The sequence below is a fragment of the Salmo trutta genome, chromosome 7 (assembly GCF_901001165.1).
Source record: "Salmo trutta chromosome 7, fSalTru1.1, whole genome shotgun sequence".
NCBI lineage: Eukaryota > Metazoa > Chordata > Actinopteri > Salmoniformes > Salmonidae > Salmo > Salmo trutta.
Genome location: NC_042963.1, coordinates 32,335,045 through 32,357,161, shown reverse-complemented (window position 1 = coordinate 32,357,161; position 22,117 = coordinate 32,335,045). Strand labels below are relative to the sequence as shown.

The window sequence follows — 22,117 nt, the reverse complement described above, 5'->3', positions numbered from 1 at the left end:
GGGCCAATTATCTACAAATTCTATCTTTTGGGAGGGGCAGAACATAGTTTTCAACCAGCGATTGAGTTGTGAGACTCTGCTGTAGAGCTCATCACTCCCCCTAACTGGGAGGGGGCCAGAGACAATTAATCGATGCCGACACATCTTTCTAGCTGATTTACACGCTGAAGCTATGTTGCGCTTGGTGATGCTTGGTGACCTCTGTTTCATCCTAACATCGTTGGTGCCGACGTGGATAACAATATCTCTATACTCTCTACACTCGCCAGTTTTTGCTTTAGCCAGCACCGTCTTTAGATTAGTCTTAACGTCGGTAGCCCTGCCCCCTGGTAAACAGTGTATGATCGCTGGATGATTCGTTTTAAGTCTAATACTGCGGGTAATGGAGTCGCCAATGACTAGGGTTTTCAATTTGTCAGAGCTAATGGTGGGAGCCTTCGGCGTCTCAGACCCCACAACGGGAGGGGTAGAGACCAGAGAAGTTTCGGCCTCCGACTCCGACTCGCTTAATGGGGAGAACCGGTTGAAAGTTTCTGTCGGCTGAATAAGCGACACCGGTTGAGCATTCCTACAGCATTTCCCTCCAGAAGCCATGAGAAAGTTGTCCGGCTGCGGGGACCGTGTGAGGGGATTTATACTAACATTACTATCTGTACTTACTGGTGGCACAGACGCTGTTTCATCCTTTCCTACACTGAAATTACCCTTGCCTAACGATTGCGTCTGAAGCTGGGCTTGCAGCACAGCTATCCTTGCCGTAAGGCGATCGTTCTCCTGTATATTATAAGTACAACGACTGTAATTAGAAGGCATCATGTTAATGTTACTTAGCTTTGGCTGTTTGAAGTTCTTACGAACCATGTCCAGATAAAACCTCCGGTGTGAAAAAGTTGAATGAAAAAAGTTGAGTGAGGGAAAAAGTTAAAATATACGGTAATGAAAAAGTAAAAACCGTGAGGTAGTCAGGTAGCAAAGTAAGATCGGCAACAAACGCACAGCAGCAGGTCATTTTGCAGGGCTCTGGCAGTGCTTCTCCTGCTCCTCCTTGCACAAAGGCAGAGGCAGCGGTCCTGCTGCTGGGTTGTTGCCCTCCTACGGCCTCCTCCACGTCTCCTGATGTACTGGCCTGTCTCCTGGTAGCGCCTCCATGCTCTGGACACTACGCTGACAGACACAGCAAACCTTCTTGCCACAGCTCGCATTGATGTGCCATCCTGGATGAGCTGCACTATCTGAGCCACTTGTGTGGGTTGTAGACTCCGTCTCATGCTACCACTAGAGTGAAAGCACCGCCAGCATTCAAAAGTGACCAAAACATCAGTCAGGAAGCATAGGAACTGAGAAGTGGTCTGTGGTCTCCACCTGCAGAACCACTCCTTTATTGGGGGTGTCTTGCTTATTGCCTATATTTTCCACCTGTTGTCTATTCCATTTGCACAACAGCATGTGAAATTTGTCAATCAGTGTTGCTTCCTAAGTGGACAGTTTGATTTCACAGAAGTGTGATTGACTTGGAGTTACATTGTGTTGTTTAAGTGTTCCCTTTATTTTTTTGAGCAGTATATTTCAAACAATTCTGAAATGTTGACCCTTGTGTCACACATTGGCCCCTTTATTTATAGAAAGACCAACATACACAGGATAAATCATAAGAAATAGGGGTATTGTAAAGAGTTGGCTATTGTAAAAACATAGCAAGGTGTTGTATGCCATTTCTGCCCCATGCAACATTGTACTAGATCACCTTTTCTACATGACTTGTCAACTGATACCGTACTGCAATTCATCAGCTTAGTGTATCAATGAAATTCAGATAATGAGTGGAATGTATTGTTATACCCGACACTATAATTCCAAATGGTAGCACATAGTGAATCTTTCCACTTTGTCCTATTGAAGCACACTGGCTGATGGAGAATGATGACATAATATTTACAGCCACTTCCATACAGAATCTTAATTTGAACATTCTGTTGTTGCAGGTATTTTCCTTCATTGCAGGAAATGCAAACTAGTAGTGTATTCAAGATTTAAAAAGGCTACTAAAGTTTGTAATTTCCTCTTTAAAATGTCAGACGTGATTAGCCCTGAAGAGAAATGTATCAACTCCTACAAGAAATGTCCATTAATAAAAATCCACATAATAGGCACTACATAATTTTGGTGGAGTAGTTATCAGATTTGAGCAGTTTGATTAAGTGATAGTTAACTGTATTGTTAACAAATTATAAGAAAACCATATCAAAAGTAAAGTAGATATTGCATTTTTAAAAGCAGATATGTATCCAAATTGAAAGTGTGATTTAGTGCAGTGAACAAGTGAATTTTTTTATTTGTTTGTTGTACTCAGTCAATTGAAATGTTGTTAGAGATTTGAAAATGTACCACATACTTGTGAAAAATTGCACCAAAGCTGTAATAAAGGTTAAGCTTGTACACTTCCAGTTCTGCAGTCTGGTTATATATTGACATAAGTGCATGTGATACTAAAGAGCCGTTAACATGGTTAAGTTAGTCACAATTTTGATGCATTATAATATCACATCTGAAATGTCGCAAATAGTGATGGAAATTCTTAGTCTTTTCGGTGAGCTTAATGGTTTTTTATCATTAACTTAATATTCTTCCTATGCTCTGTAACCAGTGACTGTCCAGTGTACCAGGGATGGCCAGTTTGTGGTGGTGGTTGCCAGGGATGCCACTCTGCCCAACCTGGAGCTAGATTCTATCAGCCTGCTGGGGAGGAATGGAGCCCACTGCACCCCTGTCGGCATCACTTCTGCTTTTGCCATCTACCAATTCAAAGTCACTGAATGTGGAACTGTCATGACGGTACGTATCAGCTGTGTTTGGCTTCAGTCTAAGTACAGGGAAGTAGTTCCTCTCTCCTTCAAAGAATTGGATCACATCATCCATATTAGTTGCAACAATGATCATATCATTGATTGTTTATTCAGGTTTAAAGATGTTGCCGCATTGTGGCAAAAGCTCTTTGTCAAACCTATGATGATTTTGCCTCTTAAAGATGAGCTGTATAAGAGAGTTGTGTTTATTGCAGGAGGAACCTGGTACTATTTTCTATGAGAACAGGATGTCCTCTTCATATATAGTGGGAATGGGACCCATCGGCGCCATCACCAGGGGCAGCCAATTTAAGTAGGTGATCTAAAATAATAATGATAATAATAACAACAATATCCTAGGGAAGTCTAAAATAAGCTAAACACTGTCATGTTTTTTTCTGTATATTGGGCCAGGTTGGGAATTTTGACAAGACACTGGAGTTAACACCATTTATCTTCTTAAATGTGTAAAATAAATGTCAAAATAAAATACAATTGTATTTGTCATGTACACAGATTACAGCAGGTGTGCTAGCTCCCTTAAAATTGCAGTACAAAAATAAATATCAATAATAAAGAGTCAAATGGTCGGAGTGGATGGGTGGGCAGATACCAGTAACGTCTAGCAACGAAAAGGTTGTGTGTTCGAATATAATCAGTGGCCAAATTTAGCATCTTAGCTAATTAGCAACTACTTATTACTTTTTAGCTACTTTGCAACTACTTAATATGTTAGCTAACTCTTTTCCTAATCATTACCTGAACTCTTTAACCTAACCTCTAACCCTAACCTTCTTAACCCCAACCTTAACACCTAACCACTAGCCTAGCGAATGTTAGCCGCCTAGCTAATGGTAGTTTTAGCCACCTAGATAGCAAAACATAAAATCAAATGAAATCAAATTTTATTGGTCACATACAGATGTTATTGCGGGTGTAGCGAAATGCTCTTAGCTCCAACAGTGCAGTAGTATCTAACAATTCACAACAATACACATCTAAAAGTAAAAGAATGGAATTAAAAAACATATAAATATTAGGACAAGCAATGTCTGAGTGGCATTGACTAAAATACAGTAGAATTGAATACAGTATATACATATGAGATGAGTAACGCAGTATGTAAACATTATCAAAATGACTAGTGTTCCATTATTAAAGTGGCCAGTGATTCCATGTCTATGTGTATAGGGCAGCTGCCTCTAAGGTGCAGGGTTAAGTAACCGGATGGTAGCCGGCTAGTGATGGCTATTTAACAGTCTGATGGCCTTGAGATAGAAGCTGTTTCAGTCTCTCGGTCCCAGCTTTGATGCACCTGTACTGACCTCGCCGTCTGAATGATAGTGGGGTGAACAGGCTGTGGCTCAGGTGGTTGATGCCCTTGATGATAATTTTAGCGTTCCTGTGACATCGGGTGCTTTGGGGTCTTGGAGGGCAGGCAGTGTTCCCCCGGTGATGCGTTGGGCAGACCGCACCACCTTTTGGCGAGCCCTGCGGTTGCGAGCGGTGCAGTTGCCATACCAGGCGGCGATATAGCCCAACAGGATGCTCTTAATTGTGTATCTGTAAAAGTTTGTGGGTCTTAGGGGCCAAGACGAATTTCTTCAGCCTCCTGAGGTTGAAGAGGCGGTGTTGTGCCTTCTTCACCACACTGTCTGTGGGGGTGGACCATTTCAGATTGTCAGTGATGTGTACGCCAAGGAACTTGAAGCTTTCCACCTTCTCCACTGCGGTTCTGTGGATGTGGATAGGGGTGTGCTCACTCTGCAGTTTCCTGAAGTCCACGATCTGCTCCTTTGTTTTGTTGATGTTGAGGTTATTTTCCTTTGCACCACTATTGTTGCTAATCAAGCCTACTACTGTTGTATTGTCGTCTTGAGTTGGACACGTGCGTGGCCATGCAGTCATGGATGAACAGGGAGTATTTTGTATTTGTATTTATTAAGGATCCCCATTAGCTGCTGACTCTTCCTGGGGTCCTGCAAAATTAAGGCAGTTTATCCAATTTTAAAAACATTACAATACAATCACAGATTTCACAACATGCTGTGTGGCCTCAGGCCCCTACTCGACCACTACCACATAAATACAGTACTAAATTCATGTGTATGTAAAGTTGAAGTCGGAAGTTTCCATACACTCAGGTTGGAGTCATTAAATCTCGTTTTTCAACCACTCCACAAATTTCTTGTTTACAAACTATACTTTTGGCAAGTCAGCTAGGACATCTACTTTGTGCATGACACAAGTCATTTTTCCAACAATTGTTTACAGAGAGATCATTTCACCTATAATTCACTGTATCACAATTCCTGTGGGTCAGAAGTGTACATAAACTAAGTTGACTGTGCCTTTAAGCAGCTTGGAAAATTCCAGAAAATGATGTCATGGCTTTAGAAGCTTCTAATTAGCTAATTGACATCATTTGAGTCAATTGGAGGTGAACCTGTGGATGCATTTCAAGGCCTCCCTTCAAATTCAGTGCCTCTTTGCTTGACATTATGGGAAAATCAAAAGAAATCAGCCAAGACCTCGGGAAAAGAATTGTAGACCTCCACAAGTTTGGTTCATCCTTGAGAGCAATTTCCAAACGCCTGAAGGTACCACGTTCATCTGTACAAACAATAGTACACAAGTATAAACCCCATGGGACCACGCAGCCATCATACCGCTCAGGAAGGAGACGTGTTCTGTCTCCTAGCATTGAACATACTTTGGTGCGAAAAGTGCAAATCAATCCCAGAACAACAGCAAAGGACCTTGTGAAGATGCTGGAGGAAACAGGTACAAAAGTATCTATATCCACAGTAAAACGAGTCCTATATCGACAACCTGAAAGGCCGCTCAACAAGGAAGAAGCCACTGCTCCAAAACCGCCTTAATTAAAAAAGCCAGACTACATTTTGCAACTGCACATGGAGACAAAGATTGTACTTTTTGGAGAAATGTCCTCTGGTCTGATGAAAACAAAAATAGAACTGTTTGGCCATAATGACCATCGTTATGTTTGGAGGAAAAAGGGGGAGGCTTGCAAGCTGAAGAACACCATCCCAACCGTGAAGCACGGGGGTGTCAGCATCATGTTGTGGGGGTGCTTTGCTGCAGGAGGGACTGGTGCACTTCACAAAATATATGGCATCATGAGGAAGAAAAATTATGTGGATAGATTGAAGCAACATCTCAAGACATCAGTTAGGAAGTCAAAGCTTGGTCGCAAATGGGTCTTCCAAATGGACAATGACCCCAAGCATACATCCAAAGTTGTGGCAAAATGGTTTAAGGACAACAAGGTCAAGGTATTGGAGTGGCCATTACACAGCCCTGACTTCAATCCTATCGAAAATTTGTGGGCCAAACTGAAAAAGCGTTTGCGAGCAAGGAGGCCTACAAACCTGACTCAGTTACCCCAGCTCTGTCAGGAGGAATGGGCCAAAATTCACCCAACTTATTGTGGGAAGCTTGTGGAAGGCTACCCGAAACATTTGACCCAAGTTAAACAATTTAAAAGGCAATGCTACCAAATACTAAATGAATGTATGTAAACTTCTGACCCACTGGGAATGTGATGAAAGAAATAAAAGCTTAAATAAATTTCTCTCTTCTATTATTCTGACATTACACATTCTTAAAATAAAAAGTGGTGATAGTAACTGACCTAAGACAGGGAATTTTTACTAGGATTAAATGTCAGGAATTGTGAAGAACTGAGTTTAAATGTATGTGGCTAAGGTGTATGAAAACTACCGACTTCGACTGTGTCGTGTCTTTGGCTATGCCGGATTATGTGATATGACATGCTAACCTATAAAATTCTTTCTCTGTAATTAATATTACCTGATTAAGCTAATCATGTAAATGTAATTAACTAGAAAGTCGGGGCACCACGGAAGAACGTTTATAGAGCCGTTATCTTCCGAATAAACTCTTAAAATACTTAGTAATATTTTACATCGATAGCAGTCAATATTAACCCTTATCTTATTTTCAGTCTCATAATGAAAGTTGTAAATTCTTGGCTATCTTCACGAACCCTGGCTAACAAGTTGAATCAGCAATACAAAATTGGGTTTAATTATTTATTTACTAAATACCTAACTAATCACACAGAATTACAAATACACAGAATACAAATGATGTCATACAGAAAACGTCCCGGTGGACGGAACAGATATGACGGCTGGTTACACAAAGGAAAGGGGGTTGGGCTTGAATGAAAGAGCGGGAAGACTTAGGAACAAACAAACAGCAGCTATGCTATCGTAAATACATTATCTTATGCATTCTAAATTACCGCCCATTTGGAAAAGGAAAATGCAATAAATATTTACTCTGAGCTGTGCTTCGGTATATTGGTCGTAGATGCTGGCCGGGTTGGCCAACAGATCTTCCTGTCCTCGGAAGAATGTCTCTGGTGGTAAATTGGATACGTGGTGGTATCTTCGTCCGTCTGTTAGACTGGATCCGTCGTCCGTCCTTTCCTAGCCCACGTCTACAGCGGCCGCTGCTAACTCAACGGCTAGGAAGTATCACTTCTGTAGTGAATAAGCTCAAAGTTCATACCATTCGCCACCAAAGCTCACGCCGAGGTTGTCTTAGTTCTGTACTTGACATGTGTGTCCTTCTAACGTAGAGGCTGCAGACCTCACGTACTGGAACATGCGGTTATCTTTTCGTCAAAGGCTTATATAGTGGAGAGGGGAAGGATGTGTTTCATCGTTTATAACCCCTGTCTCTTCACGGGGTGGGCCACTGATCAAGCAGGGCACTTTCCTTATGAAAACCCAATTCTCTCATTTGGAAGCTAAAATTACATTTAATCTCCTAACAAACAATTTCAATATCAAACATTTCAATTGCATAACAATTCCATGTGACTCTGATAACTAGAGGGTGTATACTTTCCCAGGTACAGTTTATGTCGTCCTGTCATCAGTCATAATGTCTCAGATGACAACCGAACTGACATCCATACTCATTACGTTCCAAAGCATATGTCCAACTGGTTTTATTACCAAAATATGGTTCCTTTCCCTATTTGTTTGATGTTCCCAGACTCTCTATATTTAACAGGACAACAGTCCTTCAGGACAGCAGTCCTTCAGTAGGGTCAGAGAGAGAGGGGAAGGGAGAAAGGTATTTATGGGGGGGTCATAAACCTTACCCACAGGCCAACGTCATGACAACTGTATAGTGAGCATGTTATCGTGTGTGTGTATGCATGTGTCTGTGCCAATATTTGTGTTGCTTCACAGTCCCCGCTGTTCCATAAGGTGTTTTTTAAATCTAATTTTGCTACTTGCGTCAGTTACTTGATGTGGAATAGAGTTCCATGTAGTCATGGCTCTATGTAGTACTGTGTGCCTCCCATGTCTGTTCTGGACTTGGGGACTGTGAAGAGACCTCTTGTGGCATGTCTTGTGGGGTATGCATGGGTGTCCGAGCTGTGTGCCAGTAGTTTAGACATACAGCTCGGTGCATTCAACATGTCAATACCTCTCATAAATAAAAGTAGTGATGAAGTCAATCTCTTCTCCACTTTCAGTCAGGAGAGATTGACATGCAAATTATTAATATTAACTCTCTGTGTACATCCAAGGGCCAGCCGTGCTGCCCTGTTCTGAGCCAATTGCAATTTTCTTAAGTCCTTTTTAGTGTCACCTGACCACACGACTGAACATTAGTCAAGATGCAACAAACTAGGGCCTGTAGGACCTACCTTGTTGATAGTGTTGTTAAGAAGGCGGAGCATCGCTTTATTATAGACAGACTTCTCCCCATCTTAGCTTCTACTGCATAAATATGTTTTGACCATGACAGGTTACAATCTAGGGTTACTCCAAGCAGTTTAGTCATCTCAACTTGCTCAATTTCCACATGATTTATTACAAGATTTAGTTGAGGTTTAGGTTTTAGTGAGTGTTTTGTTCCAAATACAATGCTTCTAGTTTTAGAAATATTTAGGGCTAACTTATTCCTTGCCACCCACTCTGAAACTAACTGCAGCTCTTTGTTGAGTGTTGCAGTCATTTCAGTCGCTCTAGTAGCTGACGTGTATAGTATTGAGTCATCGGCATAAATAGATACTCTGGCTTTACTCAAAGTTAGTGCATGTCGTTAGTAAAAATTTAAAAAAGCAAGGGGCCTAAACAGCTACCCTGGGGAATTCCTGATTCTAACTGGATTGTATCTGAGAGACTTCCATTAAAGAACACCCTCTGTGTTCTGTTAGACAAGAAACTCTTTATCCACCTTATAGCAGGGGGTGTAAAGCCATAACACAAGTTTTTCCAGCAGCAGACTATGATCGCTAAAGTGAAAAGCTGTCTAACAAGACAGCCCCCACAATCATTTAATCAATTTCTCTCAGCCAATCATCAGTCATTTGTGTAAGTGCTGTACTTGTTGAGTGTCCTTCCCTATAAGCATGCTGAAATTCTGTTGTCAATTTGTTTACTGTGAAATAGCATTGTACCTGGTCAAACATCATTTTTTCCCAGAAGTTTACTAAGGGTTGGTAACAGACTGATTGGTCGGCTATTTGAGCCAGTAAAGGGGGCTTTACTATTCTTGGGTAGCAGAATGACTTTAGCTTACCTCCAGGCCTGAGGGCACACGCTCTCTAGTAGGCTTAAAATGAAGATGTAGCAAATAGGAGTGGCAATATTGTCTGCTATTATCCTCAGAAATGTTCCATCCAGACTGTCAGACCCCAGTGGCTTTTCGTTGTTGATAAACAATACTTTTTTCACCTCTTCCACACTGACTTAACGGAATTAAATTCTTGTCTTTCATAATATGGTCCGATATACTTGGATGTGTAGTGTCAGGGTTTGTTGCTGGCATGTCATCCTTAAGTTTGCTTATCTTGCCAATGAAAGTCATTAAAGTAATTGGCAACATCAGTGGGCTTTGTGATGAATGAGCTATCTGATTCAATCAATGGAGCCGAGTTTGCTTTTTTCCCCAAAAGTTAATTTAAGGTGCCCCAAAGCTTTTTGCTATCATTCTTTATATAACTGATATTTGTTTCATAGCGTAGTTTCTTTTCATTTAGTTTAGTCACATGATTTCTTAATTTGCAGTACGTTTGCCAATCAGTTGGGCTGCCACACTTAATTGCCATACCTTTTGCCTCATCCCTCTCAACCATACAATTTTTTAATTCCTCACCAAGCCAAGGGGATTTAAGTTTTTAACCATTTTCTTAATGGTTGCGTGCTTATTAGTAACTGGAATAAGTAGTTTCATAAATGTGTCAAGTGCAGCGTCTGACCACAGACCAGCAAATATTCTTTACATCATCAACATATGAACCACTACAAAACGTATTGTATGACCTCCTGTACACTATATTAGGCCCAGCCTTTGGAACTTTGGTTTTCCTAGATATGGCTATTATATTGTGATCACTACATCCTATGGATTTGGATACTGCTTTAAAACAAATATCTGCAGTATTATTAACCTGTCTGGGGTATGTGGGACGATTTCGTCCCACCTACGTAACAGCTACTGAAATTCCAGTGGCGCGATTTTTGAATCGTTAGAAATACTATTACTTCAATTTCTCAAACATATGACTATTTTACAGCTATTTAAAGACAAGAATCTCGTTAATCTAACCCCACTGTCCGATTTCAAAAAGGCTTTACAACGAAAGCAAAACATTAGATTATGTCAGCAGAGTGCCCAGCCAGAAAAAATCAGACAGCCATTTTTCAAGCTAGCATATCAGGTCACATAAACCCAAACCACAGCTAAATGCAGCACTAACCTTTGATGATCTTCATCAGATGACACACCTAGGACATTGTGTTATACAATACATGCATGTCTGTTCAATCAAGTTCATATTTATATCAAAAAACAGCTTTTTGCATTAGCATGTGACGTTCAGAAAACGCATAACCCCCGGCAAACTTCCGTTGAATTTACTAACAGTTTGCTAAATTACTCACGATAAACGTTCACAAAAAGCATAACAATTATTTTAAGAATTATAGATACATTACTCCTCTATGCACTCGATATGTCCGATTTTAAAATAGCTTTTCGGATGAAGCACATTTTGCAATAATCTAAGTACATAGCCCGGCATTACAGGGCTAGCTATTTAGATACCCACCCAGGTCAGCCTCCACCAAAATCACATTTCCTATAAGAAAAATGTTCTTACCTTGCTTGTTCTTCATCAGAATACACTGCCAGGACTTCTACTTCAATAACAAATGTAGGTTTGGTCCCAAATAATCCATCGTTATATCCAAACAGCGACGTTTTGTTCGTGAGTTCTAGAATGCTTCTTCCCGGTCTCGCGCATGGCGCATTGGCGTGTCAAAAATGTCTAAATATTCCATTACCGTACTTCGAAGCATGTCAACCGCTGTTTAAAACCAATTTTTATGCCATTTATGTCGTAGAGAAGTGATAATATTCCGACCGGGAGTATGCATTGAGCCTAAACAGCCGAATAAAATTTATCCTCAGAAGCGACTCATGCACGCGCATCATTCAAAGGTCCTCTGAGCATCCACTTACAAAAGGCGATAATCTGTTTCAACCTGAGGCTCCCTCGTAAACCTTCAGTTATTTAGCGGGCTCTGAGAGCCTATTGGAGCCCTGGGAATTGTCACGTTACAGCTAAGATCCTTACTTTTCAATAAAAAGATGCAAGACGCACGACTCCTTGTCAGACAGGGTACTTCCTGCTTGAAACCTTGTCAGGTTTTTGCCTGCCATAGGAGTTCTGTTATACTCACAGACACCATTCAAACAGTTTTAGAAAATTCAGAGTGTTTTCTATCCAAACCTGAACAATAATATGCATATTCTAGCTTCTGAGTTGGTGTAGGAGGCAGTTAAAAATGGGAACATATTTTTCCAAAATTCTCAATACTGCCCCCTAGCCCAGACAGGTTAAAGATGTGATCAATACATGTTGATGATTTAATTCCTGTGCTGTTTATAACTGCCCTGGTAGGTTGACTGACAACCTGATCCAGGTTGCAAGCACTGGTTACAGTTTGACGTTTTTCCTGAGTGGCCAGCTTGATGATAGCCAGTCAATATTTAAAATCACCCAGATAGTATACTTCTCTGTTGATATCACATACATTATCAAGCATTTCACACATATTATCCAGATAATGACAGTTAGCACTTGGTGGTCTATAGCAGCTTCCCACAAGAATGGGCATGCACCCTTGTGTTTAGGATCAGCAAAGTGGAGGTGTTGTTTCCTACCTTCACCACCTGGTGGTGGCCCGTCAGGAAATCCAGGACCCAGTTGCACAGGGCAGGGTTCAGATCCAGGGCACCGAGCTTAATGATCAGCTTGGAGAGTACTATGGTGTTGAAGGCTGAGCTATAGTCAATGAACACCATTCTGACGTAGGTATTCCAATTGTCATGATGGGATAGGGCAGTGTGCAGTGCGGTAATGATTGCATCGTCTGTGGATCTATTGCGCCGGTAAGCAAATTGAAGTGGGTCTAGGGTGTCAGGTAAGGTAGAGGTGATATGATCCTTAACTAGCCTCTCAAGGCACTGCATGATGACAGAAGTATCTGCTACAGGGTGATAGTCATTTAGTTCAGTTACCTTTGCTTTCTTGGGTACAGGAACAATGGTGGACATCTTGAAGCAAGTGGGGACAGCAGACTGGGATAGGGAGAGATTGAATATGTCCATAAAAGATTCCAGCCAGCTGGTTTGCGCGTGCTCTGAGGATGCGCCTAGGGATGCCGTCTGGGCCGGCAGCCCTGCGAGGGTTAACACGCTTAAATGTCTTACTCATATCGGCCACGGAGAACAAGAGCCCACTGTCCCTGGGAGCGGGCCTGGGCGGTGGCACTGTGTTATCCTCAAAGAGGCCCGAAGAAAGTGTTTAGCTTGTCCGGGAGCAAGACGTCGGTGTCCGCGACATGGTTGGTTTTCCCTGGACGGGTAAAGTATATGCCAAGAGAGCAATGATTATGTGAAACAGAGTATGTTACAGTCCCTGATGTGTCTCTGGAAGGAGATCCTCGCCTTGAGCTTTATTGTCCAGAGACTGAACATTAGCGAGTAATATACTCGTAAGCGGTGGATGGTGTGCACGCCTCCTGAGTCGGACTAGAAGTCCACTCCGAATAGCTCTTCACCGCTGGCGGCATCTTGGAGCAGCCTCTGGGATAAGTTCAATTGCCTTGGGGGGTACGAACAAAGGATCCAATTTGGGAACGTCGTATTCCTGGCCGCTCTGATTTCCAAAAGTTACTTCCGGCTATATGTAATAACACAAAAAAAAACGTTCTCGGGCTAATAATGTAAGAAATAACACACACAAAACAAAATACTGCAAAGTTGCTTTGGAGCTAGAAGCAGAGCTGCCATGTCTGTCGGCGCCATCTTGGTATTTGTAGCATATCATACAAATTATAATTCAGAGCATATTTTACGAAATGGATGATGGACATCACAAACTAATACCAAACGCAAAACATATACTAATTTGAGTGTCCCGGATCTTTGTTTACTATGTTACGTCTATCCCTGATTCAAGGTCTGTCTGTCTGTCTGTCTGTCTGTCTGTCTGTCTGTCTGTCTGTCTGTCTGTCTGTCTGTCTGTCTGTCTGAAATGGATGGTAGACATGGCGTATCACATTTAACAAACCAAACATTAAAATACCGTTATAGAAGGTAAAGTAAAAACCCAAACTGACCCGTGCATAAATATCGGTATATAGTAAAATACGGTATACCGCCCAGCCCTAGGCTACCTTGTACTTCATGTTTGAGTTTTACTTGTAAGCAGGAATCAGGAGGATATAGTTATGGTCCGATTTGCTAAATGGAGTGGGGGGGAGAGCTTTGTATGCACCTTTGTGTGTGGAGTTTAGCTGATTTATCCCTCTAGTTGCACAGGTGACATGCTAGTATAAATGAGGTAAAAAAATGTAAGTTTTCCTGCATTAACCTTTTACTGCAGTGGGCTAAATCAGGGTCACACAGAGCGTTTCTTGGTAGTTTTAAACAAATCTACTTTAAAACTGAAGCATACCTCTCACACACATGGTTATGGACTTTAAAAAAAGAAGACACCTGTACCATGTCAGATATAGAGTTGAAATGTATTCAATTGAGTTTGCGTCCCAATATTACACTTTCTATACATCAGAAAATACTGAAATATAACAAAAACTGTTTGACATAAACACCAGATTTTTTGCATGTTTTTTAAATGTTTATTCAATATGAAATTCTGAAAAATATTTATAACATTCCACCCATGAGGCCACTAGATCATTTGACTGCAGGAAAGGACTACAATCACCGGCCACTAAGAGCACCGCCTCTCGATTAGCATTTTCTTGTTTACTTATGGCCTTATACAGCTCGTTGAGTGCCGTCTTAGTGCCAGCATCGGTTTGTGGTGGTAAATAGACAGCAACGAAAAATACAGATAAACTCTTAGTAAATAGTATGGTCTCATGCTTATCATGAGGTATTCTAACTCATGTGAGCAGAACCTTGAGACTTCCTTAATGTTAGAGATCACGCACCAGCTGATTTCAATAAAGAGACAAACATCACCCCAGCCCCCCCCCCCAAACTTACTGGGTTCTGTCCTGCCGATGCATAGAAAGATGTATTGTATATTATCCATATCCTTCTTCACCCTTGAATCTGAGAAACATTGTATATTACTTGAACTCTTGAACGGAGCTCGTCCAGTTTTTTCTCCAGCGATTGCACAATCGCCAGTAGAACAGAGTGTAGAGGCGATTTATCCATTCACCGCCGTAGTCTCACCAGGGTGCCCGGATGCTGTCTTCGCCTCCTTCGAGTGTCGGGGATTAAGGCCTGGTCCGGGATAATCAATATGTCTTTCACCTCCGACTCATTGAAGTAGAACTCCTCGTCCAAATCAAGGTTAGTGATAGATGTTCTGATGTCCAGAAGCTTTTTTCGGTCATTGGAAACTATGGTCAAAACATGCTATACTATAAAAGATCAGTGCAAAAAAATACACAAAATAGCACAATTGGTCAGGAGCCTGTAATACGGCCGCCATTCCCTCCTGCGGCATTCCATTAAATTACATATAGGCAAGCCAAAACGCCTCCTAAACCTTAAACAGCCAGGTCACCCGTGATACAAGTCAGCATTCATGTCCATCCATGTCTGAGGACATCGGGAGATGACGTGGAAACCGTCCACCAGGGGCTACAGTTAGAGCTGTTACCTTCAACTAGATTTCAGTTTTGTTAGACATTTGGAGTTAATGCCTAGCCTTAAGGTTTCGATGTTAATGCATAAACTTTACATTAAACACTTCAAAATTTGACGTGTACAACAACTTTGAAATGTGATGTTTGAGAAACATGGATGAATGTCTATTTCTGACGTGAGACTGTGAGAGCTAGTTGCCTTATATGGCCGGATTTAAAGTTGAGATGTCTAGATGTCTGACCACACTCCCTTTCTTCTCAGTCTAATGTTCCAGTGCAGATATAGGGGCATCGTGGTTGAGGCTCTTGTGATTGAAGTGAAGCAGGTGCCTCCACCAATTCTTCTACCAGCTCCTGGACCCCTCAGAGTTGAGCTCAGACTGGCCAATGGAATATGCCTCACCAAGGGATGTAAGGAAGGCAAGTAGCACTATATTCATTGATTGGTTTGTTGGATTAATAAATGGGCAAATTAATTAATCTTTCCTCTTTGAAACAGAGGAGACGGCCTACACCTCATACTACACTGAGGCAGACTATCCTGTCACCAAGTTCCTCAGGGATCCCGTGTATGCTGAGGTTCGCATCCTGGAGAGGACAGATCCCAACATTGTGCTGACCCTGGGTCGCTGCTGGGCCACCACAACCCCCGACCCTCTCAGCCTACCCCAGTGGAACCTTATCATTTCTGGGTAAATATCTGAATAAGTAAAAGTTGTAAAAATGTTTTAACTGTACGTCCAATTTCTTTTATACCATTTCTTGTAAAGATGAGGGAAATGTTCAGCAGCTCTAGGAGAACTTCACTTCAACGCAGACAGACACTTGAATGACCATGGCATTGTCTGTCCGTCTACTGTATGTCTCTCTCTCGCTCTCTGTGTCTGTCTCTCTTTCTTCGTTTGTATCTTTAGATGTCCGTACAAGGATGACCGTTACCTGACCATGCCCATCCGTGTGGAAGCCTCTGGTCTGTCCTTCCCAACCCACTACAGGCGCTTCGTCCTCAAGATGTTCACCTTTGTGGATCCAACATCTATGTCCCCCCTGAGGGAGAGGGTATGACCATAGAAATACATATAGTACCAGTCAAAAGTTTGGACACACCTACTCATTCAAGGGTTTTTCTTAATTTTTTACTATTTTCTACATTGTAAAATAATAGTGAAGACATCAAAACTATGGAATAACACATATGGAATCATGTAGTAACCAAAAAAGTGTTTAGATTCTTCAAAGTAGCCACCCTTTGTCTTGATGACAGCTTTGCACACTCTTGGCATTCTCTTAACCAGCTTCACCTGTAATGCTTTTCCAACAGCCTTGAAGGAGTTCCCACATATGTTGAGCACCTGTTGGCTGCTTTTCCTTCACTCTGCGGTCCAACTAATCCCAAACCATCTCAATTGGGTTGAGGTTGGGTGATTGTGGAGGCCAGGTCATCTGATGCAGCACTCCATCACTCTCCTTCTTGGTCAAATTGCCCTTACACAGCCTGGAGGTGTGTTGAAAAACAAATGGTAGTCCCACTAAGCGCAAAGCAGATAGGATGGAGTATCGCTGCAGAATGCTGTGGTAGCCATGCTGATTAAGTGTGCCTTGAATTATAAATAAATCACTGACAGTGTCACCAGCTAAGCACCCCCACACCATCACACCTCCTCCTCGCTTCATGGTGGGAAGCACACATGCGGAGATCATCCGTTCACCTACTCTGCGTCTCAAGACACGGCAGTTGAAACCAAAAATCTCAAATTTGAACTCTTCAGACCAAAGGACAGATTTCCACCGGTCTAATGTCCATTGCTTGTTTCTTGGCCCAAGCAAGTCTCTTATTATTGGTGTCCTTTTGTAGTGATTATTTGCAGCAATTCGACCATGAAGGCCTGACTCTCCTCTAAACAGTTGATGTTGAGATGTTTCTGTTACTTGAACTCTGTGAAGCATTTATTTGGGCTGCAATCTGGAGGTGCAGTTAACTCTAATGAACGTATTATCCTCTGCAGCAGTGGTAACTCTAGGTCTTCCTTTCCTGTGGCGGTCCTCATGAGAGCCAGTTTCATCATAGCGGGGGATGCTGTAAATCAAAACGACTCGATGTGTTCTGAAAGATGAGACATTGAGGATTATAATAAATCCTGCTTTAATCCATCAGCAAAATTGCCACGGGGGAAAGGGGGACATGAACAGGTTGATTCATCCGCTCATTTCTATTTACATTTAGGGACGTTTGGGGCCAACTCGAAGTCGAGCCCCTCCCTCTCTACCTAATGGCAAAATTTTGAAGAATACCATGCCTGAGAGGAGCTACAAAACAGCACATTCTTTCTCTGCCCCATGGCAAAATGTGTAGAATTGCAGGAAATTAGCATTAAACTACATAATTTTCTCTCAGACTCATGACAAAGTCTAGAATAGCACTATAAACTCAACATTTTCTCTCTGCCCCATTAAGAACCTCTTACATCTAGATGTTCCGCTAGCGGAACGCCTCACCAATATCCAATGATAGAGCGTGGCGCGAATTACAAATAACTCAAAAATCCTAAAACTTCAATTTTTCAAACATATGACTATTTTACACCATTTTAAAGACAAGACTCTCCTTTATCTAACCACATTGTCCGATTTCAAAAAGGCTTTACAACGAAAGCAAAACATTAGATTATGACAGGAGAGTACCCAGCCAGAAATAATCACACACACATTTTTCAAGCTAGCATATAATGTCACAAAAACCAAAACCACAGCTAAATGCAGCACTAACCTTTGATGATCTTCATCAGATGACACTCCTAGGACATTATGTTATACAATACATGCATGTTTTGTTCAATCAAGTTCATATTTATATCAAAAACAGCTTTTTACATTAGCATGTGACGTTCAGAACTAGCATTCCCATCGAACACTTCCGGTGAATTTACTAAATTACTTACGATAAACGGTCACAAAAAACAAAACAATTATTTTAAGAATTATAGATACAGAACTCCTTTATGCAATCGCAGTGTCTGATTTTAAAATAGCACATTTTGCAATATTCTGAGTAGATAGCCCGGCCATCATGGCTAGCTATTTTGACACCCACCAAGTTTGGCACTCACCAAACTCAGATTTACTATAAGAAAAATTTGATTACCTTTGCTGTTCTTCATCAGAATGCACTCCCAACACCCAATGTTGTTTTGGTTCCAAATAATACATAGTTAATCCATAGTTATATCCAAATAGCTGCGTTTTGTTCTTGCGTTCAGGACACTATCCGAAGGGTGACGCGCCGGCGCGTATCACGATGTCAAATGTCAAAATATTCCATTACTGTACTTCGAAGCATGTCAAACGCTGTTTAAAATCAATTTTTATGCAATTTTTCTCGTAAAATAGCGATAATATTCCAACCGGGAGACGTTGTATCCGTTCAAACACTGACAATAGAAAACGGAGTCTTCACAAGCACGCGTGAGCCAGTGTCATTGTTTTCAGAACGACCATTTTCCAAAACCCCCACTGTTTTCGCCCAGGGACTGCAGAGTTATCATTCCACGTTCTGGCACCTTCTGAGAGCCTATGGGAGCCTTAGAAAATGTCACGTTACAGCAGAGATCCTATATTTTCGATAAAGAGGCTACAGAAGGCCAAGAAATGGTCAGACAGGGCACTTCCCATATAGAATCTTCTCAGGTTTTGGCCTGCCATATGAGTTCTGTTATACTCACAGACACCATTCAAACAGTTTTAGAAACTTTAGGGTGTTTTCTATCCAAATCAAATAATTATATGCATATTCTAGTTTCTGGGCAGGAGTAATAATCAGATTAAATCGGGTACGTTTTTTATCCGGCCGTGAAAATACTGCCCCCTATCCTAAACAGGTTAAAAAATGTGTTGAAATGCAGGAATCTAGCTGTTTTCCTAAAGAAAACATGTTGGTTGGTGGGCATTCCATTTATCCTTCCACTTAAGCCGTGTTTTCAAATGATCTCTCTCTATACCCCACAACAGAGGCATAATAATGTCAAACTGTGTAGAATTGCAGGTAATACGCTTTAAAATGTCAAAAACATTTCCGGGGGAGGACACGCCTGGCCACCCCCCACACCACCAAATTTGCACTTTACATTTCCATATTGTAAAAATCATGTTATTTACAGTATCAATGTTTATGATCGCTATGTGTATCATACCCAGGGTTGTTCTGAACAGAATTAGCCTATTATTGTGGTATTGTCCAGAACTCATCTGAATGCACTCATGACTCCATTCTGTGCACGAAAATGACTTTGTTTCTTTGAAGTTCTCTGTGAAAGCCTAACACTGTAAAATCATATTTTATTACTTATCTAAGTCATTTTGACAACAGAATAAGCTTTTAAATGATGTCCTCCTGACCCTGATTGAGATTTATAATGGACCGTTTTTTTTTATTGCGTAAACAACAAAGAGTAGTTATTTTATGGTGGGGATGCAGGACTGTGTTCCAAACAGAACTATACGTGTGCTTGCTTCAGTTCCTCAATGGCAGCGCTTGGAGAGCAAAAAAAAAGCTCCTAATAGCTTAAGGCTCTTTCCTTCATAAAACTGCATTGAAATGACTGGTACCACTTGAAGACACCAGTTAGACCCCTCACTAAAACACTTCAATTTTTTTTGTGTTATGTTGCACATAAGAATTTTCCTGGAGAAATTGGGCTATGTTATTGAATGTATACAGAGTATTTCCAGATTTCTTAATCAACAAATGCTGCGAAAAGTACAGTTAATGTAAAATGCTAATGAAACAACAGTGTATTGTTTGGATTTAGACTTGTCTTGTGTCAGGTGAACTGTTCTGTCCTCAACTTTGTTGGATCATTTCCCCATTAGCTTCAGTGATCCACTTCAATTGCTCCCATTGTTATGCATATGCTTCTCATATTTCTTAGGCCAATTTCCACACGTGTAAATGGTTGATTCTGTGGGTATGACTGTGTTCTAATTCTGCTGAATAAGACAGTTGGAACAACTCCATTGATGTTCTTGATTACCATGCTAACACTGTTTATTAAATGCATTCAATTAAAATGCACAAAATAGAATAAGTAATTTATGCTTACATATTTTTCAGTACCGCTTTTTTCGCTGTCCAATTACAATTGGTATTTGTGAAATTATTGCTACTTTCTGGTAATTACTCAATGATTTAACAAAATTATTTTGGCTTGCTTCTTGGTCACAATTGGTACTTTCTAGCAGTATAGTTTGTATAAAACTATTATACATTGTTCTTGGGTAATAATTAACTAGATAAGTATTACCTCCTTAAAAAAATGTTTTAATGTAATATCTCTTGCAGATGTTCATCCATTGTAATACAGATTTGTGCCAGCCATACCAGGAAAACTGGTACTGTGTACCAAGATGCTTCAGAACGAGTGAGTTACTTTTTCTGTTAGGCTGCATTCCATTACAGAAAATGGTTTCCTTCCCCTCTACCCTTCCCTACAGTTTAAGTCTCGTCCCTCTCTCTGCAACTGACCACATACAATTTCCTTTCCAGGGAGACACATTGCCGATGCAGTTCAGAAGACCACCAGGAGCAAGTCTACTTTGGTTTCCAGTGGCGAACTGATCCTGACTCAAGCAAGCCCACCAACTAGAATATTGGTTGACTGAATACCAGCACTTTGCAGGCCATTGGCCAGTGGATAAATTGGTCCACTTTGGGGTTGGTTGAATGGAATTAAATTGTTCCCCAAAAGCCCCTGACCAAATGTATATTTGGTGAGGCTGTTTTTCACACCTTTAGTGAAATATCTTGTATGGAAGTCTATGCAATATAATGTTTACAGGCTGATAAAGGAATGTTGAGACAAGTTGGAATGTTCACATGCTCATTGAAAATGACTGTATCAAACAACAATGGAACATTCTATTGGGTGGATTTCTTCTTAAAAAACATGGGTTTTAGTTAATGTTACAAATAACAGAACTACATATTTGTTTTGCGGAAATTGGTCATACTGGGAAATAATACAAGTCCAAGAGATCCAAATCTGGTAGCATATTGATTTATTTGCCACCTGTAATAGTCTGTTGTATAGCGGTGCTCACCATACTAAAATGAAAGCTGTGCTCTGTCATTTGTTGAGGAAGTTAACACAAAGTCATACAGATGAGATATTAACTTGAATACCTTATTGTTGAAGGAAATGTTCTGGTTAGCAGTAAATGCAAACTAGTAGTGTATTCAAGGTTAAAAAGATTTGGCCTTACTAAAAATGCATCAACTCCTACAAAAATATAAATTAATTATAATCCACACAATAATTGCCATTTTCTGTTGCAGGGTTATTTTCTTGCTGTGAGAAACTGGTCAAATTAAGATCCTACATCTGTAGTTAAACACAAATGATCTCTAAAAAGGAAGATTATAACCATCAATCTATTCGATCCCTGACCATGATGATGAAAATTATGCTCTAACCTTACAAGTTATTTAATGAAATATGTTCCCTAATAATTTCATAGACATTAGTTAAGTGGCTGGTTGACACATTTTATAGAAACTATGCAATTGGTTATTAGGAAAAAATCCAGCCTTTTAGCAATTGGGCCATTGCTGATGCCCTCGACAACACTCAGCAGCCACTAACCAATACATATTTTACATTAACAGTATAACTAGACACCATCTATAAAGGCCGTGGGGTAGTGGCGTCAAGTGCTATACGTTATATTGTTGAATATAAAATAAACAGTTGAAGTCGGAAGCTTACATACACTTAGGTTGGAGTCATTAAAACTCGTTTTTCAACCACTCTACAAAATTCTTGTTAACAAACTATAGTTTTGGCAAGTCGGTTAGGACATCTGCTTTGTGCATGACACAAGTCATTTTTCCAACAATTGTTCACAGACAGATTATTTCACTGTATCGCAATTCCAGTGGGTCAGAAGTTTATATATACCACGCAAGTATAAACACCATGGGACCACGCAGCTGTCATACCGCTCAGGAAGGAGACGCATTTGGTCTCCTAGAGATGAAGGTACTTTGGTGTGAAAATGGCAAATCAATCC

At 40.9% G+C, this 22,117-nt stretch overlaps 1 protein-coding gene across 2 annotated transcripts; it reads left to right on the top strand.

Moving 5' to 3' along the window:
- The first annotated feature begins 2,759 nt into the window (after positions 1 to 2,759).
- Positions 2,760 to 20,912, top strand: LOC115197258 (zona pellucida sperm-binding protein 4-like). 2 transcript variants are annotated; one of them, XM_029758630.1, is made up of 6 exons: positions 2,760 to 2,832; positions 15,318 to 15,475; positions 15,555 to 15,747; positions 15,970 to 16,114; positions 20,391 to 20,469; positions 20,595 to 20,912. In XM_029758630.1, exons 2-6 carry the CDS (start codon positions 15,322 to 15,324, stop codon positions 20,708 to 20,710), a joined length of 687 nt encoding a protein of 228 aa, XP_029614490.1. In that variant the 5' UTR covers positions 2,760 to 2,832; positions 15,318 to 15,321; the 3' UTR covers positions 20,711 to 20,912. The 2 variants fall into 2 exon arrangements, with proteins under 2 accessions (XP_029614490.1, XP_029614489.1); XM_029758629.1 differs by lacking the exon at positions 2,760 to 2,832 and having other exon boundaries at positions 15,113 to 15,475.
- The last annotated feature ends 1,205 nt before the right edge of the window (positions 20,913 to 22,117 follow it).